We start from the raw sequence: 25,950 nt of genomic DNA, 5'->3' as shown, positions 1-25,950 counted from the left end.
CCAACCCTTAAGCTCACAGTCCCACGCAGGTACTGCTCAGGATGAGGCTTAGGTTGGGGCACCATGGTAGAGCATGGATGCAGCCTGGCAAGAGGCAGTGTGCAGGCCCTCAGGTCACTGTGTGCAATGCTCCCTAGTGCCACTGGCAGCAGGATGCCAGCCACAGGCCCACATCCCTGCTGCTGCTCTGTCAAGGCGACAATGACATCATAAAGGGGCACTTCCAGATGCCAGGAAAATGCCACTCTAAGGAACACTAATCTGGGCCCTGTTCTGTGCAGGGCAGGGGGCCCTGGGTCAGAACCCATGAGAGGGAGGGATGGATGGCTTGAGAGACTGGACGCCCCCAGCAGCTGCTCCCAGCCCCACTGCTGAAGCCTCAAATTGCTCCTGCTGCCCACCCACCATTCCTGGTGTCCTGTCTAGGAGCTGCCAGATCAGGCAGATAGGGATCAGGAGCTCTCTCATTTCCCCCTCCCCAAGTAGGGAGCTCAGGCCATGAGCCTTGCTCCCTTCCCAAACTCACCCCCCTTTCTGCCCCCACACCTCCCCAGACCCAGCCAGGACCGTCTCCCCTGCTTCAGGGAGTTTTGCAATGTTGTCACCATAGTCATGGGGCACCCTCGAAGCCAAAGGCAAGGCCTGGGCACTGTTCATCACACAGGGCCACTGCTGTCACCACAGGGAAGTGCTTCTGCACATCCACACCACCCGTGTCCAGTACACAGCTCATGGCCCAAAGAACCCCAGCAGGCCGTGAGGAAACACACAGCGGCAGACACGGAGGTGTCAGAGACAGTCCAGCCTGCTGAAAATAAGGACCAGTCCGTAACTCTGGTCTATGCAAAACCCAGAGCGCAAATTTGGCCCTCATGAACCAACAAAGTATCTCTACAAGGCTGCTCACAAGCAACAGGCTAAATGCGACTCAGTCACTCACTCCCAGACCTCACTTAAGAAATGACATTTCCGGTTAGAGAAATCAGTAAAACAAAGTAGAACTCCAAGACCTGAAGTTGAATTCTTTCAAGCATATTAACTTATAAATCATCTCTCTTAATAAAAGAATTGCAATTAAAACTAAACTGAAATGCCATTTTTCATCTATCAGAACGCACAATTCAGAAGCCAGACATACTGCTGGTGAGGCTGGGAGAAGTCAGGTCCACTCAGCTCTGCTATAGTGCTGTCCGGCCCGACCCAAGGACCTGGCACCACTTCATAAAACCGCATGTGCTTGTCCACATGCTGGACCCTGCAGTTCCACTACAAACTCACCCTGAATAGCCACCTCTGGTACAAAAACACATAAGCACAGACTTCAGTCACTACAGCATTATTTGTAAACACACACATTAAAAATAATTGGGCTCAGCAGTTTAGCGCCACCTTCAGCCCAGGGCCTGATCCTGGAGACCTGGGATCAAGTCCCACGTCGGGCTCCCTGCATGGAGCCTGCTTCTCCCTCTGCCTGTGTCTCTGCCTCTCTCTCTCTCTCTCTCTCCCTGTGTCTCTCATGAATGAATAAAAAAATCTTTAAAATAAACTACACATCCACATTTCACAGACTGGTTGACTTTATTTGGTATATCCACTCAATGGAGCGCTACGCAGCTGTACAAATAAGAAAGCTCTCTGTGAACTCGTACAGAGCAATTTCCAGAAATGTCACATGAAGTCAAATAAAACACAAAAGATTCTATGTGGGACACTACCCTTGCTAAAAGGAAAAGATAGGCAGATGTATAAATAGATACATCTTGCCTGCATTGTTTTCTACAAAAAAAAAAAAAGGATATGGGGATCCCTGGGTGGCGCAGCGGTTTAGCGCCTGCCTTTGGCCCAGGGCGCGATCCTGGAGACCCGGGATCGAATCCCACGTCGGGCTCCCAGTGCATGGAGCCTGCTTCTCCCTCTGCCTCTCTCTCTCTCTCTCTCTCTGTGTGTGTGTGTGTGACTATCATAAATAAATAAAAATTTAAAAAAAAAAAAAAAAAAAAAAAAAAAAGGATATGTACATAAATCTGTTATATACTTAATTTTTTCTCAAAAAAATGTATTTCCTAGTTATGTTCACTACAACAGTCTACAAACACCGATATCCTGTAAATAGCTGCTTACTTTTACAAAAAAGGAACTCACAGGGACGTCTGGGTGGCTCAGCTGTTGAATGTCTGCCTTCGGCCGAGGACGTGATCCTGGAGTCCCAGGATCGAGTCTCACATCATGCTCCCTGCATGGAACCTGCTTCTCCCTCTGCCTATGTCTCTGCCTCTCTCTCTCTCTCTGTGCCTCTCATGAATGAATGAATGAATGAATGAATGAATGAATGAATAAATAATCTTTAAAAATATTAAAAAATAAAATATTTAAAAACCTTAAAAAAATTACAGGAAAAAAGATTTTCCACATAAGAGAGCAACACCAAACATTCCTTAACAAATTAAAGGGTGCAATAAAAGTCCCATTTACCAACAAAATACACATTCTTCTCCCCTCAGAGTACATCAGGCAGGTTCCATGCTCATTCCTAAAATACGTACATTCCAAATGACATGAACTGAGTTTAAAACAGAGTTTAAAACTCTGTGGGTTTCACTGTGCCACGTGCTCTGTGGCAGTGCCACAGTGCAGAAACTGGCACTGAGGTCTCCATGTCTCTTCTAGCTTAACCGGCTATGATGCCGAGACTTTGCTGTCGTGGTGGTGGGGGCAGGTCCTTAACCTGACAGAACAGAGAGCCCTGTACTACCAGACAGGCGGGCTGTATCTCAGCTTCAGAGGATGAGTCAAGAGAAAGTAAAGCAGGGCTTCCTCAGACATAGCCATAAAGCTGCAAGCCCCTAACATCCCTGTACTGCTGTGTTTCTCAACTTTTTACCCACAGCCCCTAAGAGGTCTGTTTAGATCCTTCTCTCCTAATCCCCCCTCACACTCTGTGAAGTTTTAATACCACAACCATAGCATAGACCTCGCTTTGGGAGGCTACAAATCACTGTCACATCTAAGATTTTTTTCACCATCCTCCTTGGAACCAATTTCCAGCCCCTGGGGAATTTCCAGCACCATCACGGAGAATGCAGCTTCTAACGTGCAGAAAGAGACCTGGAGAAGTGCAAACTGAATCAGTTAGCCTAATCAGGAAGTTAGGAACTGGGAGAAAAGAGCAGAGAGGAGCTCCTGTGGGCTGCCTGGACAGCACACAATGTGAGTCACTCAGGCATCGCTTGTATCAGAGGACCAGAAACAACAGGGGACTGGTTCGATTGCAGCACACCCACGTGTGCCACCACACCCAGCAGCACAAGGAAACAAGCTCTTGGTACAAGCAGCAACCTGGATGAAGCTCAAAAGCATTATGTTCAATAAAAGAAGCTCCACATGGAGTTCCTTTAATTGACATCCCAGAAAAGACAGAAAACACAGTGACAGATCAGTGGCTGTAGAGAGGGAGGAGCTCAGGAGAGTGAGGGTGCTAGGGAATTGTTGGGGGTGAAGAAACTGGCATTTTTATTTTTAATTTTTTTAATTTTTTTTGAGATTTTATTTATTCATGAGAGGCAGAGAGAGAGAGAGAGAGAGAGAGAGAGAGAGAGAGAGGGGCAGAGACACAGGACACAGGCAGAGGGAGAAGCAGGCTCCATGCAGGAAGCCCGACATGGGACTCAATCCTGGGTCTCCAGGATTACAACCCGGGCCGAAGATGGCACTAAACCACTGAGCCACCCAGGCTGCCCAAGATTGGCATTTTTAGAGAGAGTGAGAGTGTGCATGAGTGAGAAGAGAGGGAGAAGGAAGGAATCTCAAGCAGATCCCTGCAGAGCAAGTAACCCAATATGGGGCTTGATCTCACGACCCTGAGATCAGACCTAAGCTGAAATCAAGAGTTGGATGCTTAACTGACCAAGCCACCCAAGCACCCCAGGAACTGTTCTGAATCCTGATTGTCATAGAAATTGCAAAATGTCTATCAATATTGTCAGAATTCTATACCAAGAAAAGTGAATACTATGATGTGTAAAGTTAAAAAAAAAAAAAAAAAAAAGCTAAGTAACGTGAGGTTATGCAAAGGCCTTCCCTTTCCTCAGTACACAAATTATTTTTAAAATTTATTTCTACAATAATGCACCAAAACAAGATAAAAATTTCCACTGACTAGAAATAAAGAACCATGAGGAGGTGGAGCAGAGAATACAGGCGCAAAGGACAGATGCTCTGCCCAGAAGAAAAGAGAGGGCCAGAGGTGACTCCTGAAGGCAGTGGGCACATGGTCCCTCTCCAGGTGGCTGAGGAGCAAAGCCACTTGCCCGAGGCTCCCAAGAAAGGAGCAGACCAGCCAAGTAGAGACTACCTCCACAGTGGGACCACAAAATTTCAGGCACTGGAAGACCCAGTTCCAGTGCTGCGCAGCCACAAACCCCTGCTAGGGAAGAGCAGCTTCCCTCCCACCCAAGAGGTGTATACTGAGACATAAACATGGGGGGGGGGGATAGACAGAGAGAATTCACTGCCAGTACACAGGGCAGGCCCCACAGATGATGCAGGTGGAGAAACCACGCCCAACCTCATGTGGAATGCAAGGTCTAGAGACTGCCCCCTTCCTTGAATGGCTTCCCACCCTCCAAGCTGACTCCCTTTCATCACCAACCACGTCAAACCTCACCTCCTCACCTCCGGCATGGGTCTTCCTCTTGGGAGAGCCAGCTTCCCTCTTCTAAGCATGCGAATTTTATTCTTCAGCATCCCCTAGAATCATTGATTATCCCTGTATGCCTAGGTCCCTACCAAATCCACCTGCTTTAGGGGACCTGGGTGGCTCGGTAGGTGAAACGCCTGCCTTCAGCTCAGGTCATGATCTTGGGGTCCTGGGATCGAGCCCCACCTCGGGCTCCCTGCTCAGTGGGGAGCCTGCTTCTCCCCCTCCTCCCACACCACTCGGGCTCTTTCTTGCTCTCTTTCATGCTCACTCTCTCTCAAACAAATAAAATATTAAAAAAAAATCCACCTGCTTTAGAAAAGAATTTGTTCATTGTTATATTTACTCAATAACTATTTATTGAGCACTTACTCCATCAGGCACTATTTTGAAGCACTGGTGACACAAGAGTGAACACAGCATGGTTCCCGCCCCCAGAAGGAGGGCAGTCAAGTGATACACAGGAAGTGCAATGGCAGAGCTCTGGCAAGATGAGGTAGAGACAGTGAGCAATGTGGGCAAGGTGTCGAGTTCTACAGCCTCTCTGAAGAGGGACTTTTGAAGAGAGTCAGACCATGGCATGTAGGACCCAACATTCCACACACAGCCAGGGTGTGCCCAGGCCCTGAGCCAGGTGTGACTGAGCCAGGGGATGAGGACGGGGGTGCAGGGACATGAGGTAACAGGGGCAGTAAGGACCTGGTCCTGAAGGGCTTCATAAATTGCCTTAAAGACTTTGGTTTTTTCCAGAGATAAGAACTATGGAGAGCTTTGGGCAAAGAAGTGCACAACGTGATTTGTTTTAAAAACATCAGCCAGCTGCTGTGTTGAGATTCAAGTGCAGAAGAGATAGGGTGAACAGGTAGAGCTGGGAGGAGGGCACTGGAATAACCCAGGTAAGAGATGGGTGGGGAGGGGGAGTGAAGGACAGCCGTAGAGGAGAAGACACTGAGGAGCAGTCAGGTCTAAATCTGGTTTTGAAAGTGTTGACAGGGATCCCTGGGTGGCGCAGCGGTTTGGCGCCTGCCTTTGGCCCAGGGCGCGATCCTGGAGACCCGGGATCGAGTCCCACGTCGGGCTCCCGGTGCATGGAGCCTGCTTCTCCCTCTGCCTATGTCTCTGCCTCTCTCTCTCTCTCTCACTGTGACTATCATAAATAAAAATCAAAAAAAATTATTAAAAAAGAAAGTGTTGACACAGGACAGTTCCGACCTGAGCAACTACAAACATGGAGCTGTGTCCAAGTGAAATGCAACAGAGTGTAAGCAGCAGATTCCACACAAGTTAAAGTAAGATTTGGAACTCGGAACAGGAAGATCCAGCTGGGAGATACACGTTCAGGATTTGTTGACATGTGACCTACAGTCATGACACAGGAGGAGATCACCTGGGTGTACAGACCGGAGAGGTCTGAGGACTGCTCTGAGGCATTAGAATACTTATACTTACAGGGAAAGGAGAGCATAAGGAACCAGCACAGAAACTAGAGGGAGCGTCCAGCAAAGTAAAAGGAGAACCAATAGTGTGGTATCTCAGTGCCATAAGGAGATAACGTTTCAAGGAAGCCATGGGTGGCCTTGGCAATATAACAGCATTGATGACCCCAAGAGAAGTGGTTTTCAGAGAAGAGGTGGGGTCAAAAGCTTAACTGAAGTTGGTTCAAGGGAAACAAGAGGAGAAAACGGTGACACGGAGCGCATGATTTTTTTCTAACTTGGTATAAAAGGAAGCTAAAGACCTAGAAACGCTAGGTGGAGGATTTGTATGTCCGCAAGAATACTTTAGAGAGGGGCACCTGGGTGGCTCAGTGGTTGAGCATCCGCCTTCGGCTCAGGTCGTGATCCTGGGGTCCTGGGACTGAGTCCCACGTGGGGCTCCCCGCAAGGAGCCCGTTTTTGCCTCTGCCCGTGTCTCTGCCTCTCTCTGTCTCTCTCACTAATAAATAATAACATCTTTTAAAAAAAAAAATACTTCGGAAAGAAGATAAACTGAAAATAAGACATGAATATTAAAGCCATGGCCTACGGTAGGCAAGAAATTGTGGGTCCGATAGAAGAAAGTAAATAATGGTTCGCAGATACTACCGGGCTAACAGCAGTTACTGTACCAGACTTCACGACATGTGATCATACTGTTTTTAAAAACACATAAAATCATATTATACAATCTCAATCATAAAAGAAAAACTGCACGGGGACGCCTGGGTAGCTCAGTGGTTGAGCACCTGCCTCTGGCTTAGGGTGTGATCCTGGGGTCCTCCTGGCGCCGTGGGATCGAGTCCTGCATCAGGCTCCTTGTGGGGACCCTGCGTCTCGCTCTGCTTGTGTCTCTGCCTCTCTCTCTGTGTCTCTCATTAACAAACAAATGAAATCTTTAAAAAGAAAGAAAGACAGAAAGACAGAAAAGACAAGAAAAAAGGAAGGAAGGAGAAAGAAACAAGAAAAATCACATGACTAGAACGAGAGGCTGTAAAGACCTTAGCTGTGGCTGACCTTTGTGTGGTAGAATGATTTAGTCTCAAAATAATTTCTGCGTTTCTGGCAACCATTCAGGGAGCGCATCTGCTTTATTGGTCCCACTAAAAAAAAAAAAAAAGAAAAAAAAAAAAAAGTCACCCAAACCATTTTGCTGCACACGTAACTTCAAAACTCAAGCAGAAAATACACAAAGGCTCCACCATCTGCAACAGCAGGACAAAAGCTCTACCAGCGTTCCACGGCGCTGTCCTCCTCCGCCAACAGCGACGGCAGCGAAGGCCGAGGGACAACAGACCCCTGTGGACAAGCGCCGGGGGCAAGAGAAGGCCGGCGCGGAGGCCTGGGGCGTCCGGCGGAGGCCAACGGGCTAGGCCGGTGGCGGGGCGCCCGCACATCCCGGCTTCGGGGCCGTCAGGACCGGCTGGGTCTGGCCTCCCCCAGCGGCCGGCCCCTCGCTGACCGGCGTGGACAAGTCCCTTTCCCTCTGAATCTGTTCCCGCACCCGCGCAGGTGGCACCGTGCCGGGGGGCCCACGCAGGGGCGATGCCTTCCCTGCCGAGGGGCCGGCGGCGCGCACCCGGGGCCAGGCCCAAATAAAGAGCCAGGCGGGCCCCACCGCGCGCCTGCAGCGGGGGTCGGAGCCGCCCCTCCTGGCGCTGCGGTCCGCTGGGCCGCGTCTCCGCGTCTCCGCCCCCAGCCCCGGCCGCATCACTCGCCCCCCACCCCCCACCCCCCACCCCCCACCCCCCGGCAGCGCCCCCCGCGCCCGCGGGCCCCCAACTACGCGCCCCGGGGTGGTGGGGGAAGGGCCGGGGACGCGGGCCGCACGATCCCCGACCCCGGCCCCGCCGACTCCCGCCACCCCGCGCCCGCACCTGCCTGGGCCTGGACCACAGTCCCGCCGCTTCGGGCCGAGGGCTGGGGGCGGGGGTCGAGGCGGGGCCGCTCCGGTCGGCGCATCCGGGGCCGCGGACGGAGGAAGCGGCGGCGCGCCCGCTGCCGCGAGCCGGAAGTGACGTCGCGAGAGGCGTCGAGACGGGCGGAGGGCTGGAGGGCTAGAGCGGCCGTGCGGGGGCGGGGGCGGGGGCGGGGGCGGAGCCGTGCCCTCGGGGAGCGCAGCGCGAGAGGAGACGGCCCCGCGTGGGCGTACGCGAGGGCCCCGCGGGCACCGCCCGAAGCACCGGCTCGCACAGAGGCCCGGCGGCGGCGGCGCCCCACGACCGCGCCCGGGCGCCCCGGGACCCGGGGGCTCTGAAGCGGCGAAATGTGGGTGAGCCCCCGAGTGCGCAGGCGCAGCACGACCCAGGGGAGGGGGAGGGGGAACAGGGGCCGCCCTACACCGAGGGGCCCGGTGGCGCTCCCGTCCCCCACGCAGGCCGCCGCGGTCCCACTGCCCCGCTCCCGCTCCCGCCCTCCGCAGCCGCACGCACACGCCCGGCGCTGCCCTTGGGGTCGCGAAACAGAAACCACCCAATGGCCGGCAGCTGATGAGCCGGAAAACGGGGCGGCCGCGTGCGACGGGGCAGTCCTCCGCCCGTTGAAGGGTGGCCGCCCCGTCGGCACCTGCCGGGACGCAGAGGAACCCTGCGAGTGCGGTGGTCCTGGGAAAGCCAGGCGGAGGAGGAGGCCGCGGATTGTTGGATTGCGTTCGTAGAAGATGTGCAGAATAGGCGGATCCATAGAGGTGGAAAACAGGTCAGCGATTGCCGGGGCAGTGGGATTCCTTTAGGGGTTGATGAAATCGTGGAACTAGGTAGTGCCGGCCGACTCTGTGCATGTACTGGAACCACTGCATTGTGCACTTTGGAAGGACACGTTCATGCGATGTGAGTTATAGCTCATTGAAAATTCACTTAAATGAAAAATGAAGGTCAGGGACACCTGAGTGGGTAAGTCGGTGGAGCGTGACGTGACTCTCGATCTCAGTGTCCGAGCCCCACATTGGGTATGGAGATTACTTTAGAAATTTTTTGAATCTTGGGATCCCTGGGTGGCGCAGCGGTTTGGCGCCTGCCTTTGGCCCAGGGCCCGATCCTGGAGACCCGGGATCGAATCCCACGTCGGGCTCCCGGTGCATGGAGCCTGCTTCTCCCTCTGCCTGTGTCTCTGCCTCTCTCTCTCTCTGTATGACTATCGTAAAAATAAAAAAAAATTTAAAAAAAAAATTTTAAAAAAAAAATTTTTTTGAATCTCAAGAAATTGGAAGAAGGCTAACAGGATAAGCATCTTGGCAAAGTGCAGGTGCAGATGCCTTTGGATGCTAAACTGAAATTAAAAAATAATGATAATAATAAACCCTGGCTGTAAAAAGGAGGCAGGAGTGGGCAGCTGCACTTAGGTGCGTGTTCCCAAGAACGTTCTCCCTCCAGGGATCCCTGGGTGCCTCAGCGGTTTGGCGCCTGCCTTTGGCCCAGGGCGCGACCCTGGAGTCCCGGGATCGAGTCCCGCGTCGGGTTCCCGGTGCATGGAGCCTGCTTCTTCCTCCTCCTGTGTCTCTGCCTCTCTCTCTCTATGTCTATCATGAATACATAAATCAATACATCTTTAAAAAAAAAAAACTTAAGAACGTTCTCCCTCATACAGAACTGCCCAGGTGGCCTGGCTCCTTGAACCTCACGCTACCCGCCTCCTTGGTGAAGCTGGAAAGTTAAAAGCATTACGTGGCAGCATCCCAGCTGCGTGATGCCCCTTCTGTTTGCTGCATTTGTGCAAGGCTGGAGGTGCATGGGAGGTGGCCACCTCCTTCCTACTGCTCCTGGCTCACTTCCTGCCTGAAAGCAGGGCTGACAATTCTCTCTCCTGCAAGGGAGGCCCAATGCTGGATGGCCATCAACTTTGAGCTTCTTGGCATGAGCCCCTCCCCCTGCACCACAGCTCTAGGCAGCAGGTCAGCAGCTCTGGGTGGGGGAGCTCTGGGTCCTCCCATCCCCCCAGTTCCAGAGGCAGCATGAGGAATTGATGTCTCAGTGGGCTGGTTCTGTATTGTTCTAGGAGTCACTCCAGGCATCTGGTCCAGTCCAAAACCAGGTCCTTGAGCCCCCCACCCCCAACAATCTGTAAACTCCAAATTTCCTGAAGAAAATGTCCAACTATACACAGAACCAGTGACAGCTCTCTCAGGAACCTGTGTGGTCTCAATACACACAGATGAGAGCAACTCACACCATTTCCTCATTTCCCAGGTGGCTGGCTCAGGTGCACATCTTACATGCTGGCCAGTGTGGGGACCTGGCAGGCAGCTGAGCTCCTCCCTTGTCCAGGGGGGCCAGGGCAGGGAAAGGAGGTGCGGGGTCTTGGGATAAACACTGCTTTCTGGCCTCTGGCCCCCTGACTATGCCGATCCTCGCCCTAACTTTCTATGGCCTTCCACACTCAGGGAAGGATCATACAATGGAGGACTTTTGGGGCTGGCCCCAAAGTCAGGCTTGCTCCCCTGAGGTTCTGGAGGGAGTGAGAGGCAGGGCTCCGTGGAGGGCAAGAGCTGTCAAAATCAAGTGGCCACTAGAAACCCATCAAACTGCTGATTCTGCGTCCAGGGCTACTCACACATGTGAACAGGGATGTATAAGGATGGTCTGGACAAATGCCTGGCAGCAGGCTGGACAGGGCAGACCATCTACACAATGAGCCACCAGCAAGAACAATGAAGACTTTTGTGGCTGCAAAGCCATGCTATGTTGAGATAGGCAAGAGACCAGTGTGTTGTAAGCCACTGTGAAGGGGGGACCAGATGGGGTTCGATATACACAAAGGGCTCACTGGGAGAAGCCACAAACCTCTAGAGGCCCTAGGAATGCTCAAGTATATTCATTACTTTAACATGCCACACACCCAGGGATCCTCCAAGGTGACTTAAACGGGTTATCCATTCATTACTTTAACAGCCACAACTGGGGGATCCCTGGGTGGCGCAGCGGTTTGGCGCCTGCCTTTGGCCCAGGGCGCGATCCTGGAGACCCGGGATCGAATCCCACGTCGGGCTCCCGGTGCATGGAGCCTGCTTTTCCCTCTGCCTGTGTCTCTGCCTCTCTCTCTCTCTGTGACTATCATAAATAAATAAAAATTTAAAAAAAAATTAAAAAAAAAAAAAACAGCCACAACTGGGAGTTATCTACTCTAGAGGTTTGATTGGTCTTCAGACCAAGACCTTGCAGCCTTTCATGGGAGAACCCACAGTCCCAGCAGTTATTCAACTAATTTCTGCCCTCAGAAATGACTTAATAAAGAGCCCTATCATGGGCACATCAGCCTAACACCAACCTCTGTGTCTTCTCCCAACACACCCTTCCCCAGTGGCCCCAGCTCATCAGTTCAAGCATAAGGCCCAAGTCACCCTTAAATCCTCCCTCTTGTACTCACCTCCAACCACCTGGCATCAGGAAGTCCAACTGCTTTTCTGGCTGCATACACATACTTCACTCACCCTCTGCTCATGGGCCTCCCCCAGGTCACCACCAGCATCCAGTCTTCATGATTATACTCATGCCACCCCATCTGTCCACCTGGAAGAAGCCCTCGAAGATACCTGCCCAGCCCTAGTGCGTACACAGGTATGCCCATACACACTACATGCCACATGCATGCACATAGCACATGCATACAGGCAGGTACACCAGCACACAATCACATGTGCATATGCATGGGTGCTTGTGGCATCGTCTGCATGCACACATCATGTGTACTCGCACACCTGTGCAGGTACACCAGCATGCCCACAATCACATGCATACACACGGGTATATATGCCATACATCTTCCGCGTGCATGCATCAGGTGTGTACTCGCACACCTGTGCAGGTACACCAGCATACGCAAAATCACACATGCGTACGTATGGGTACATATGCCATCGTCTGCATGCACACATCATCATGTGTACTCACACACCTGTGCAGGTACACCAGCACCTGCACAATCACACCACTTCTCTACCTGCAACTATCCATGCCTTCCACAGACCTGCCCACTGCCTGCCCATCACCTGACCCCCCTTCCTTCCTAACAGGTCACTTTTATTCTGTGGTGCATCATGTACCACTTGTTCTCCCAAGTGCATCTCCCAGCATCCCTTGCAGCTAGACAGGACCGTGTGACATGCCCTTGACCCATGAGGGAAAAAGCTTCTGATGGGTCTTCTGTTTGGAGAGCTCACAGAGGGGCACATTCTGTCCCCTGTTCTGTCCCGCTCCTCACACCTGGACGTGGGCAGGGATGGGGTGGATGAGACGGTGAAGGCCAAGTGCGGAAAGGGCCAAATGGACAGAGGAGCCCTGCTCGGGGTCAGGGATCACCCTGTCTGGGCTGGCTGTCTGTCTGGCTTCTGCACAGCCACCACTGAGCCCCACCTGGAGGGCCTGCCAGGAGCGCCCATCTGCCCTGGCCTCTACCCACCAGCGCTGTGTTGTTCCTAACAGCACACAGCACTTCCTCCCTCTCTGGAGGCAAACAACACAGGAAAGACTAAGTGAAACGTACAAACCAGAGTGATTTAAACAAAGTTTGTCTTATTTAATAAGAAAATTGCTTCTTTAAAAAAATAGTGTCTTTACACTCTGAGGTGTATACAGTTAATGACAGCTAAGAACACACTCGCAACAGGTCCTCCTGTGATGAAACCCAACATGATGCAGGCCTCACGACCCTGAGGTGGCAGTGCCGCAGTGTGGCTCTCCTATGGTGGCAAGGACGGCCCGTCGCGGCGGCTCCTTGCACCTGTGGGCGACCCCAAGGCACTCTTAAGGCAGCCTCCACCTCAGTCACTGTCTTCTGGAGGGCTGGGCACCTGCAGAACAAGAGCAGAATTGTCGGGGTGCTGTCTGTGGGGAAGCTCAGCATCAGGGCCTGCCCCCAGCCTGCCCTATCATCGGGGACAAGTGCAAGCCCTGGGTCTCAGCCCGACTCCTGGTCTCTATGCTTACAGTTCAAGAACCCAGTCTGCTCAGGGAGAGGCAGGGCTGGGGCCAAGGGGGTCTTCATCAGGCTCCACAGGATCCCCACAGGATGCAGTGCCCCCAGGGCAGAGAAAGCAGGGCTACTCCAAACTGCACAATCGCAGGCCCTCCCTTATCTACAGACAGCAGGCAGTGGAAGCCTGGCCCAGCAGGAGTCAAGCAGGGGGCAAGTCTGGCCCCCTGCTCCAATGTGTACACATGCTCCATCTGGCCTCACACTGTTTGGGAGAACTGGTCACCATCAACACAGAAAGAGTGGAAGATTTAACATGTGATTCTGGAATGCCTGTTTCTCTTGGAAAAACTTAAGCTCTCCCAACGTGGTACTCCCCACAACGTGCCAGCCTGGTGGCAGTGAGACAGACCAGGAGCACTTCTGCTTGCCATGTCCAATCCCCATCACTTGACACCCCTGCCACTTGTCATCTCACCTGCACACCAGCTTTTCCACACCTTGCCTACCTTACCTGCATGCTTAAGTTTACAAGCCCAGGTGTGGAGGAGGGACAGTGCCTTTCTGGGTGTGCAGACGACGAGCAGCACTCTCCCAGCACTCCAGGTAAGCATCATCCTTGGAGAGTGGCTGGGCCCCCGAAGCACACAGCTCAGGGACATCTCCCGCCCCAGGGAAAGAACTCAAGCCATAGATGATGCTTAGCTCCAGGGCCCCAGATGCCCTCCTCCTAAAACACCCACAGAGATGAGCCGCTCTAGAGCCGTGACCCTAGCAGGATCAAGTACATTGACCCCAGGACGAAGGGCCGGACAACAGCCCACCCGAAGTAGGTGGTAAGCATCTTGTGTGCCTCTCTCTAGGAACCCCAAGTCTCGGAACAAGTATGACAACAGTGAGGTGCTGAGGACCCAGCCATGCCAGCCCCAGAAGCACTTGACCTGACACCTCCATCCCACAAACGGAAAGGCAAACCACAGAGCACAGCCTCTGTCCAAGGTCACTAAACAGTGGGGAACAAACACAAGCAGCATTTTGAGGTCACCAGCCACCCAGTCCAATGCCCTAGCCCTGCTTATCCGCTGCTGTGTGACCCTGAGGACCTGACACACCACTCTGTGCCTGAGCTTGCTTATCTGCATAATAGACACAACACCAGTGCACAGCGCGTTAGAAGCTTGGCCGAGCTCCCGAGAGGGAGGGCCTGTGGCAGCCCCCGAACCCTGGCCTCCAGCCCCATAGCCACAGCCCCCACCTTGGTGCCTGCGCCCACTGCCATGTGGGCAGTGGCATTGAAGTCATGCACGGGCAGGGTGCTCAGCCACTGGGCCATGGACCTTTCGTGGCGCTCAGTGCTGATGATGGTGGGGTAGATGTGCTGCTCCTTGAATGCTGTGACCCCCGCCTCCTCCCGTGTCCAGTCCAGTGGCTCGTGCAGCCCATCGTTGCCGAAGCGCTGGTTATACTTCTCAAAGTGCACGCGCTCCAGGACCAGGCCAAGCCCTGGCGCCTTGGGCACATCCACCTTCGCATCCCCCCAGCTGCGCTCCAGCACACTCTCGGGGGCATAGCCCTTGACAATGGCCACTAGCAGGCCAACCATCTTCCTGATCTGGTGCGTCATGAAGCTCTGTCCCTTGACCTTGATTACCGCGAACTCCATGCCCTCCCGTACAAAAGGCTCCTCGCAGAACATATCCAGGATGTACCGCCGAGCGCTGGCCTCCTGGGGCCCCTTCTGCGACGTAAAGTTGTGGAAGTTGTGTGTGCCCTTATAGCAGGCGAGGAGCCCATTCACGCGCTGCAGCGTCTCGGCACTCAGCCGGTAGCTCTCATCCTGCACATCGTGGTCCTTGTGGGCGAAGGCAAATGTGGGCAGCATGTAGAAGTAGGTCCTGGCATCACATTTGTTCTTGGAGTTGAAGCCGCCTGTGACCCTCTTCAGTCCTTGAGGGGAGAGGAGGCAAGTGAGGACAACACTTCCCTGCCAATGAGCAAATGAGCACCTGGACAGACAGCTTCTAGGCACTGAACCCACGCGTACCTGATGCTCAACTGCAGTTATGCAAACTGACTCAGTGGAAACACCAGGGGTGTTAAAACCCCAGGGTTTGCTGAGGTGCAGGCAGGTGCATGCTTGCCCTCTGCCACTGTCCACAGAATACATTGCTGACCTGAAACCATGCCCTACAAGTTGTTCTATGGGATACAGGCAGCAGCACATCTAACAGCAAACAAAACAAAACAAAAAAAAACTAGAGCCAACTGAGAAAGAGAAAAACGTTCAAACGCATTCTAGACCATTGGCAGGATGAAGCAGAAGGCAGTCCCCGAAACACAGGAAGGCAGGTCCCCTGCAGGATGTGAGGCCCCACACTTGGAGAGCTGACAGACCCAGCAGACACACAACACACAAACTCTTCAAGGAAAGGATGAAGACAGAATGAAGTGCGAAGGTCTCCAGTTGTGAGCAGCACAGAATTGTACATGTGCAGACAGAATTTCCCTGAGGACAAAGTACTGGGGAGGACCAGGCAGCCGCCTGCCCTCCTCTGCCTGAACAGTGCTTGGGCCTTCAGGGGTCAGTCTGGGCCCACACCTCACAAGTAGCCAGGCGCCTCCAGCCAGCCTGGCCCTGGGGCTCCTGCCCTCCTTGCTCTCGCTCTACTGTCCTATTTGATTTGAAAGTAGTTTTAAGTTTTCTTTTTTGCCTGGCATTAAAAATTCACTTTCGGGGACGCCTGGGTGGCTCAGCGGTTGGGTGCCTGCCTCTGGCTCAGGTCGTGACCCCAGGATCTGGGATCGAGTCCTGCATTGGGCTCCTACGAGGAGCCCTCTGCCTATGTCTCTGCTTCTCTCTCTCTGTCTCTCATGAATAAATCTTAAAAAAAAAAAAAATCACTTTGTCCACACGGAGCATCACCAGGGCGCATCGTGCAGGCAGTTGTCTGCCGGGATCAGGGTCCAGGCTGCCCAAAGGCCAGGCCCCAGGGCTACACTGAGGGAAACTGCCTGCCCTGCACGTCACACTGCAGTGGGAGCGCCGACTATTGTAACTGTACAGGATTCGGAGCTGTTTCAGCAAAACTGGGGCTGATCTAGGGACTACACTAAAGAGCTTCCCGTGCAAACGCTGGTTCTACGTGAGGAGAGTCTCGGGAGGGGACCCTCCCCAGAGGCACAGAAGGACCACAGCAAACAAAAACCACGCTACATTGAAACACAGACATTCAGTAGTAGACAAAGTAATCGATAAGCGTTACCACCTTCGTGGAAAGAACCCCTTTACTTGCACCAAACACCCGAGGCGGCTTTGTCCATGATGGCACGGAAGCCTAGCACCCCTGGCAGGCACACGGAGAAACAATGTGTGGCACGCCTGCATGACAGGGCCCATGCACACCCGGCTCTGTGAAAGAAGCCAGACGTACAATCTGATTTCCGTTCACATAAAACGCTTCGGGCTCAAACTAATCCGCAGCAGAACGCAGATGAGTGGCAGCCAGTGAGGAGGGGTAGGAGGTAGAGGGGTTCGCAGCCCTACCCTGGATGGTTCCACAGGTGTGTGCGCACATCTAAACCCTACGCTTAAGTACAGCCTGCAGTATATATCAATTAAATCTCCATTTAAAGTTTTCTCAAGTGGCTGCCTAAAAAACCCACACTGCATGGGTTAGTAGCACAAGTGGCCATATGATACATGCCCATCAGCACCAGGGCCAAGGGGACTAATGCAGGGGTGCTGCTGTCGTCTTCAGATACTTTGAGAAGTGGGGTGAGTGGATATTAGAGAAGGACGTTCTAACAGAGACAGCCACCATGGCTGCCTAACAGCCCCGTGCGTGAAGAGGCAGATGGGCGTGGAGCCGAGACAAGGTCAGGTGGCCACATGGCCTGGCCCGCTACAGAGGATCTACCAATTCCTGCTTTAACCCTCAAAGCAAACACAAAAACCACAGTGAGGTACAGCTAACAAGGCAACCAAGGTGATAATTAGATGGAATTAGGAAGAACATTCATTAATCCAAAAGAAAACAGAAAAAGGAGAACACAGAACAGAAAAGCCAAAAAGAAACCAATGGCGAGCTCTACACCAACCAACCACGCCAAAAGCGCAGAAACACTAATGGCCCGGACGCACCACTCAAAAGCAGAAAATCAATTGGACAGGACTGTCTCAACAAAGACCTAAAACTCCCATTTAACAGGCTGCTTTTAAGAGGTTAATTATCACCCCAATTTTAACTTTACCAAACCTGGATGTTCATGTCCAGTGTTTAGCTGAAACAAGGTGCTGCCACAAAGGGAGGTTCCAAGTGTCTATCCAGCTCATCCCTTTGGGGACTAACCACCACTTCTACCAACCACTAAGCAATCGCCCCAGTGTCCTAATTCTGCACCAGAGCAGTCTGAGGTTTCACGTTCCTGCAGGCCCAGCCACCATGCAGCACTCGGCCTTGCAACGCTTACCCAGTACTCTTACCCAGTATCCGAATGTGAGGTGGAAGGTGGCTGTTGATCTTTTCTAAAATGTCATCAATCAGCCACACCTTCAAGGACACGACCTGGCCGGCCGCAGACACACCCTGCAAAGGAAGCAGAAGGGTCAGGCACACCCCTCCATGAGGTGGTTTCCTTAAGGACCACGCCAACGCTGCATCATTTCCTGCACAAGTTCTGGGTTTAGGAGCCCATCTGAGGGGCTGGCGATACATGAGGATGGCGCTCCGCACACCAAGGGGCCAGGCACAGCACAATCGCTAAGGATCACTGGTGGCTGCAGAGCCCAGTGGAACACAGCACACCACACCAGCAGGTGGGAAATAAAGGCCCCCTCATACGTGCTCCACACCACATAGGGAAAAAGAGCACACAATTTTAGTCAGGAAACCACCGGCCAAGCAAGGAAGAGCGGTTGTCCAGCCTCAACCACGGCTTTGCTGTCCCCACTCCAGGTGCCCGTGGTCACCCGTGCTGCTGACACTCCAGCACAAGCCCATGCCATCTGCACCCCCCATCTGATCACATGGGCACATCTCATCTCCTACCCTCGTTGAGGGGACAGTGGATACAGCCCAGAAAGCCTTTGAGAGGTCCCCCACTCACACAACTTCCAGGCCAGCACATGGCTGTAATGTCCTGGTTTGCCCCGAGCTACTGCTGCCGTCTCTCCCTGGGCCGCGTTTAGAGCACCATATCATGGGTGTTCAGCACCACTGACAGTGCAGGCATCCACCAGGGATCTGGAATGTGTCCCCCACAAACCAGGGGGCGACCACTGTGCCATCTAAGTCTCTCCCTCCTCCTTGCTCTCTAAAAAACAATTGGAGAGATTGAGGAAAAGAACAAAAAATGAACAATGAAGATGCTACCCAGACTAGGTCCACTGCCCCCAGGTCCACATTCTCTCCTACAGAGCATCTGGCCACACACAGCCACAGAGGGCATCAGACACCCACTCCATGAGTGGGAAATACACAATGGATTTCAAACATTTAGATAAAAAAACGAACGAAAAAGGGCATCTGCCTGGCTTGGTCAGTGAAATGTGCAACTCTTGATGGGAGTTGTGAATTTGAGCCCCAAGCTGGGTGTAGAGGTTACTTTAAAAAACAAAATCTTAAAAAAAAAAAAAAAAAAAAAAAAAAAAAATCTTGGGGTGCCTGGGTGGCTCAGCGATTGAGTGTCTGCCCTGAGCTCTGGTCATGATCCAGGGTTCTGGGATCGAGTCCCACATTGGGCTCCCTGCTCAGCGGGGAGTCTGCTTCTCCCTCTCTCCCTCTGTTCCTCTCTCTCAAATAAATAAAATCTTTTAAAAATCTTAAAAAAAAAAAAATCTTAAAAAAAAGGAATGAAAATAGATGGCACTGCTATGTTTCAGTATCCCTCATATGTGTAAATGAGAACATTATGTGCTGGTGGAGCAGGAGAGACCGCTAAGGGACCTGGGAAGATGAAAGTGTCCTCAGACCTGCTGCAGGGACAGCGCCACAACTCTGCAAACACATCAGAATCCGCTGAATAACACAAGTGGGCAACCTGGAAGGGGTGAATCATATTTCAACAAAGCTACTTTTTAAGGAGTCTGAAATAAACAAAACAAAAAAAATGCTATCATTTATTCATCCAATGGGCTGAACACATGACTGCTGGGACGTTAGTATCAGAAGTTTCCTGTATCTTCAGGTTCCCCAAACTGTAGGAGGAAAACATGTTGGAATGGAACAATCTCTGACAACAGTGGAAATTAAGCATCATGCTCTGAAACACTCTCTCCATTAGCTCAGGCAAATAGCTGCTTTTCTCCTGCCCTGGGAACAACCAGAGAGCTGGAATTAGAACAATTAAAGAGTAAAGGAAGACCTTAAGGAAGCACAGGACCCTAGCCTGCACCACAAGAAAGCTTACTGCATCGCCTGGCACACGAAGCCCGGGATTGGGTACCTCTGGAACCGGGTGTTATTCAGCTGCTCAGGATCCTAACCTGCCCATGACTGTGTCAGAATCCCAGGGACATCAGACAGGCACAGAGGCATCTCAGGGCTGGGGCAGAAGACATGCTGTGAGCTGTGCCCCACCCGCCTGCCCAGCATCCCTCCCTCCTCCTCTGGGGAGCTCCTGCCCATGCTGGTCCCATACCCAGGAGCACAACTCGGCAAGACCGCCCGGCATAGCTGCCACACCGGCCACAACGGAGCCCAGGACAGGTGTGTGAGGCAGTGAGCCAGCGCAGTGGGACTCAGTCTTGGGACTGAGCAGACAGCATCAGCCACAGCCACTGAGGCTGCCCAGGCTATGAGTCGTGGCCCCTGTGGTGGTGACGTGCTGTGAGCGTGGAGCACACAGCGCACTGCTGTGACACGTGCACACATGCAAACAACGGCAACTGTGCTTTGCTGGCTGTATTCACGTTGATTATGTGGTGAAAAAGACTATCTTGGGTAAACTAAGTTAAATAAAACCAATGGCTAACCCCAAAGCTACCTGCTTCCTTTCCCCTCTTGGAAAACGGGACATCCCATCCTCTGCATCCTGGCATGCCTGAGCTGCGTGGGCCCAAGGCGGCGGACATTGTGTCCAGACGCTGCCGAGTGCTGCGGAGGACACACAGACTGGCAGCTTCAGGTGCTGCTAGAACCTGCAGGGGGTACACAGAGGTGGCACCTACCTTATCTGTGCGGGCGCACCGCTGGAAGGACATCTTCCTCATGTCTTCACCATGGTTTTCAGGAATACAACCAGACTGGACCAGGGCGGACACTAAGTCATCTTCAATGGTCTTGAATTGTGAGGATCCAACATTCCTCTGAAGAAAAGAGTAGAAAACCAGTTTTCTTCACTCAGTCACTGCCCACAAATGGGAACCCTGGGCCTGGGCCGCTCCCTGTAGGGCACCTGAGTGCTGTGCCCACACTGGCGGCCCTAGGGACACAATGTGGCTCTTCCCCGACCCTATGGCAACTAGGACGGTTACCTGAGGGTATCCCATCTCTAGAAACTCCCCACCCTGGGCAGCCAGGTGAGAAGCTGACAGAGGGTATCACCCAAGACACGAATCCCTCCCACCCAGTCAGATCTGAAAGCAGCGCCCCTCCTGCCACAGAGCCGTCTGTGGTCAGCAGCTGTTGGCTGCAGAGGGACACCCCCCCCCCCCGCCCTTAGCAGCACAGTGGGCAGGAAACCCACTCCAGGATGCTAGGGCTAGACCCGGCATCCCTGGCTTCTCACAAATCCTTCAGCTCGCGTGACCGGCCTGTACAACTACTTGGGACTGATGCACGGCAGGGAGGGACACCCACGACTTCTAGAACCTCCTAATAACACTACCCCTTCTCAGCGTGCCCTAACCATAACCCAGGGCCTCCAGGTCACCTTCACGTGACCACCTGATGCTTCTCAAAGAAAACATTCCCCACACCAGGGACATGAGGGGGCCCCCGAACACTCTGTTCGCTGAGACTCAACAGAGTGGGAAGTTCTTCCTGAGGTCTGACAGTCTCCCTGCGCGCATTGAGTCATAGATGCTCCTCAGACGCCAACGCACATGGGCAGAGCTGGGGCAGTGGGGAAGGTGGCCGAGGGGCAGTCTCTCCATCTGTCCTTCCATCAACTCCGGGAGCCACTGTCAACTCTCCACCCCTCACTTCCCTAAAAGGGAAACTGGGGCAAACAGAAGCCGTGGAGACATAGCAAAGTTCTGAAGACGTGCCTAAGGCAAACATGCACCTCGTCAAAATCCCTCTCAGAAAAGCAGCTGACTGCCCACACAGAGCAGCTGGGGAGGTCCGTGCATTCCCAAGGCTACATCCCCTGGCCCTGTTGGCACAGGGGACCCAACATCACAAAGTCAGTTTTCCGGGTGCGACCTGAAGTCTACTTCCTACTCCCATGACTCACAGTGAACGTCATTACACCCTGGGAGACCAGGCACAGATGTATTAAAGTTGCTGCGGTTGGACGCTCCAGGCAGGGCACCGAATTTCCTACTGACTCAAGCTTCAACGAGATCAGAGAACAGACAACCGAGGTTTCGGAGCTCATGACAGGGACAAGAGCCTTCATGCACCTGTGGGGCACCTGCGCCCTGTCAGGAAGGGGTGAAACTGGACGACGGCACAGGGAGTTCTGCTCACACGCAGCCTGAGCCTCCGGCTTCTGATAAACACCCACACCCGCGGCGGGCCCCTCCCAGCCCTCAGCCTCAGGAGAGACAGGAGCCCAGGAGTCTCAGTCCCCTGCCCATAGCCACAGGCTGGTGCCCCGGCTCCAAGGACAGCTGTGAAAGCCGCAGGGGCACTTCCTGGGACCAGAGCAATGCTCAGGGCTGCTGGGACTCCGGCCTAAACCCTGCCCCAAGGGGTGCACCATCACGCCGACAACCAGGTGAAGAGTGGCGCCCTGTTTCCTGGACGGCCTAGCCCGACAGATGTTGCCCAGAAGTCCCAGCCTGGAGCCCCACGCTGGCCCCCAGGGAAGGGGGCCCAGGGACCGTGTCCCCCACGCCGCCGCAGCCCTCGAGCCCCAAGGAAGGGAGCCCAGAAGTCAGCGCCCCCTTCTCCCTCGCCGCGACCCCAGGAGAGCCCCAGGGGTCGTCCCCCAAAAGCGGGCCCTAGGCGCGTCCTGGGGTCCCGCGCCCACCGCCCGGGCCTCACCTGCATGCGCCTCACCTGCATGCCGTGGTAGCCCTTCCCGGAGTAGGCCACGAGCAGCACGATCTTCCGCTTGGGCAGCTTCCTGTGCGGCTCCCCGTCCGGGCCGCCCCTGCGCTTCTTGGCCTGCTGCTCGGCGTCCTCCCAGGCCCGGGCCCCGCCCTGCCAGCCGCTGCGGGCCTTGCGGTCCGGCTCCAGCGCGGCGCTCACCAGGGCAGCGGCCCGCACGTCCCCGGCCATGGGGCGGGAGCTGCGGGGACACGGGCGGTGAGCGCCGCGGGCGGGGGCGCGGGGCCTGGACGGCGGGGGCCCGGCCGGCGCGCCGCGGTTACCGGAGCAGGTGCCGTCCCGGGCGCGGGCTCCACGATCCGCAGACTCTCCGCACGGCCCCGGCCGCCGCCCGCAGACCGCGGGCCGCCATGCGCGGCGGGGCGCGGGTGCAGGGGAGGGCGCGCGCCCGGCCCCCTCCCCGAGGCCCTCCCCGCGGCCCCGGCCCCCCCGCCCCGCCCGCCCGCCCGCCTGCCCGCCCGCCTGCCCGCCCGCCCGGCTTCCCCTCGGGAGGCTGCGGTCGCCGGGGCCACGGGGACGAGCTCTCACCCGCACCCACTCACGGCGCAGCGGACGCAGCGGGACCACGTGGGCGAAGGCGGAAGTGGAACGCGCGCAGACGGCGGCCGGGCGCGGACACAAGCCGCGGGGGGCGGGGCTCGGCGCGGGGGCGGGGCTCGGCGCGGGGCTGGGGGCGGGGCGGGGCTCGGCGCGGGGGCGGGGCTCGGCGCGGGGGCGGGGCTCGGCGCGAGGCTGGGGGCGGGGCGGGGCTCGGGGGCGGGGCGGGGCTCGGCGCGGCGAGGGGCGGGGCTCGGCGCGGGGAGGGGCGGGGCTCGGCGCCGGGGTGCGAGCAGGTGGAACAGGTGCTCCGCGGAGCGGGCGCCGCGGGTCGAGTTCCCGAGGCCTCCCCGGGGCTGGCCGGGGACCCCGGGCCCGGAGGCGCGCACAGCAGCGCCTCCCGCCTCCCGCCTCCCGCCTCCCGCCTCCCCGGGAGCTTGCTCCCGAGACACACTTGGCGACGCGCGGTCCTCGGGAACCTTGCGCGGGGCCGCGAGCGGACGCCGAGGGCTTCTCGCGGGGCCCCGGGGAGCGTTCCCCCAGGAGCGGCCCAGGAGCTCAGTTCCCGTGGCGGGAGGGTGGGGGGACGCCCAGTGACCACACCAAGCGCTGGAAGAACTAGGGCGGCACGAAGCCGTAAAGGCCATGAAGTACCGGGAAGCCTCGCCCAGCTGCAGGCACACGCAGTGTCCGCAGTCGGGGGGTGGGGGGGGGTGGGGGGGGCAGTGCTGGCTGGGAGGGTCCCCCCAGATCACAGCACACCCAGGCTCCTCTGAGCTCCAGTGTGAGGATAGAAGGAGAAGGAGCTCATCATGCAGGTGGGGCAGGACGACCCCCTCGGGATAGCCCTGCCCTCCCCGGTCAGAGCCCTCCACGTGCCCAGGGACAAAAGAGCAGGTCGTGGTGATCTGGACAGCGGAGGGGGCTCAGCAGCCCTGGGGCGCCTGGAGGGCTCAGCCGTTGACCATCCGCCTTTGGCTCAAGGTGTGATCCTGGGGTCCTGGGATCGAGTCCCACATCGGGTTTCCAGTGCAGAGCCTGCTTCTCCCTCTGCCTGTGTCTCTGCCTCTGTGTCTCTCATGAATAAATAAAATATTAAAAAAAAAAAAAAAACTGTCTTGGGCTAAGGTTGCAAAGAGCACCTGACCTTGGCACAGGGCACCCCCACCCTCTCTCCTTAGACTCCTGCTGTGGAGAATGAGCCCTCCCCACCCTAGCACTAGCTCTGAGGTCATGGCTCACCTTGGCACAGGGAGCTGGACATGGGGCCCCAGGCTGAGGGCACCTGCAGGAGTCCAGGACCAAGACAACTGGGATGGCTCCAGGTGGGCAGAAGACTAACCCAGCCACGGAGCCGGGGAGGCTTGATGCTGAGGCTTCAAGCTGTGCCCCTGGGAGCAGAGCCTCTCCCTCCTGCCTCTTGAGCTAAGGGTTCTCCCGTGCTGGAACAGAGACCCAAAGCAGGTGGGGGGGGGGGGGGCCTCTCAGGGGCAAGCCCAAGACCCCAGGCTGTACCGAGTGCAGCCCCTGACTGGGGAGCTCCCAGCCGGGCCATGAGGCAGGAAGGATGGAGGCATGTGTCCCTGCCAGAGGCCTGCTCCAGGGTGTTGGTGGGTGAAAACAAGCAGGAAGGTAAGCACCGTGATAGGTCAGAACTACCCACTGCCAGCTGACAGAGGCCCCCTGTGACCTGTTGTGTGGGCACTAGACCAGCCCACCTGTTCCCTCCTCAGACCCCACCAGCGAGGTGGCTGGCCTGAGCTTGGTCCTCCCGGCCAAGGGCCCCTGCGGGCCTGGACACCTGTGTACGTGCCTGGAATGTGCCAGGGAATAGAACTCCTGCAGAGTTGTCACAGCCCAGGCCTAGCCCTCCTGGGCCTGCCCCTGACCACCAGGTTCTTGCACAGCAACATCGTGACAGTTTATAGCAGTTTCAGCCATAATTGCCCCAAAATGGAAGCACCAAGGTATCCCTCAGGGGGTAACTGGATAAACAAGGTGACCCATCCAAACAATACAGTATATTCAGAGCTAGAAAGAAAACGAGCTATGGAAGACACAGAGAAACCTTAGATCCGTCTTATGTCAAAGAAGCTGAAAAGGCCGCACGCCGTCTGATTCCAGCTCTATGACATTCTAGAAAAGACCAGGGCTTGCCAGGGGGTGGGGGGAGGGGGAAGGAATGGGCAGAACAGAGGATCAGGGGCAGTGAGGCTGCTTCGGTGCCGCCGATGAGGGACATGCATCATCCGACAGGCGTCCAGCCCAGCGATGGACAGCAACAACCACAGACCGGGAGTGATGGCATACGCCTGTGCGGGCTCACAGACTGTGACCCACATCCCACATCGATGCAAGCTATTGACAATCAGAGAAATAGAGGGACAGCAGGGGAAGGAGGAGTATATAAAACTCTGTGAAGTCTATCAATGTAGCAACAAGTGCCACGATTGTCTTAATCCTTTGGGCATTTCTTCCAGTTACAGACACATCAGGGGCCCCACAGAGTGCAAGGGGTTCCACCTCCCTGCCCAGTTCCCCACCAGCACAGCCCTTCCTATCTGCAGAGACCGCGCACACGCTGCAGGAAGCCAGACAGGAGCAGACCCCCGGGCCCGCCTCCCCAGGCCTCACACTCTATCTCTCTGCATACTTTTGTATAATACTGTGGTTAGCCTTTTTGGTCAGGAGTTATTTTTAAAACTCACAGAAACAAGTATGTAGTTTTGAAAATGCAAATTCTACAACCCAACCGACCTAGAAATGTCCAGCAAGCCCATGAAAGGATGCTGGCGATCAGACATCAAGGAAGCACAGCTCAAACCACAGCACAACCAGAATTAAGACAGAACCACAGCCCTGCTGCATCACAGACAGGGGGGACATGGCACTGCCACTGCGCAGTTTGGAGCGGGTTCCCCTCAACCCACACCCCCTGCTAGGTGTGCCCCCAAGGACTAAGACCAGGACCTGGTGGCAGAGGGACAGATGCAACAGCAAAATCACATCTGGGCACCAGAGCCATGCCCTGGGGGTCCGTGTCCTGCACTAAGCCCGGCACCCAGCACACGCAGGCTGACTCCAGGTGGGGACCCAGTGTGACACACTAGAAATGGTG

The 25,950-nt window shown here is 55.2% G+C and overlaps 2 protein-coding genes across 16 annotated transcripts in view; both read right to left on the bottom strand.

Moving 5' to 3' along the window:
• EP400 (E1A binding protein p400) overlaps positions 1-8,162 on the bottom strand; it is a 103,262-nt gene extending 95,100 nt beyond the window's left edge. For 13 of the 15 annotated variants that reach the window (XM_055323104.1, XM_055323114.1, XM_055323110.1 and 10 more), the window contains exons 1-2: positions 8,049-8,162; positions 7,189-7,274 (exon numbers count right to left, since the gene is read on the bottom strand). The gene's annotated coding sequence lies outside the window, so the exon portion shown is untranslated. The remainder of the gene's footprint in view (positions 1-7,188; positions 7,275-8,048) is intronic. The other 2 variants (XM_055323107.1, XM_055323108.1) reach the window with 2 other exon arrangements.
• A 4,494-nt stretch (positions 8,163-12,656) lies between these two features.
• Positions 12,657-22,706, bottom strand: PUS1 (pseudouridine synthase 1). Its single transcript, XM_055323063.1, has 6 exons — positions 22,559-22,706; positions 22,245-22,476; positions 20,246-20,383; positions 17,561-17,663; positions 14,333-15,024; positions 12,657-12,955 (listed from the first exon to the last, which is right to left on the bottom strand). Exons 1-6 carry the CDS (start codon positions 22,645-22,647, stop codon positions 12,926-12,928), a joined length of 1,284 nt encoding a protein of 427 aa, XP_055179038.1. The 5' UTR covers positions 22,648-22,706; the 3' UTR covers positions 12,657-12,925.
• Positions 22,707-25,950: the final 3,244 nt, after the last annotated feature.

The sequence above is a fragment of the Nyctereutes procyonoides genome, unplaced genomic scaffold (genome assembly GCF_905146905.1).
Source record: "Nyctereutes procyonoides isolate TBG_1078 unplaced genomic scaffold, NYPRO_anot_genome, whole genome shotgun sequence".
In the NCBI taxonomy this organism is placed as follows: Eukaryota; Metazoa; Chordata; class Mammalia; order Carnivora; family Canidae; genus Nyctereutes; species Nyctereutes procyonoides.
The sequence above is the reverse complement of the archived record's forward strand: the minus strand, read 5'-3'. Positions and strand labels throughout refer to the sequence as shown.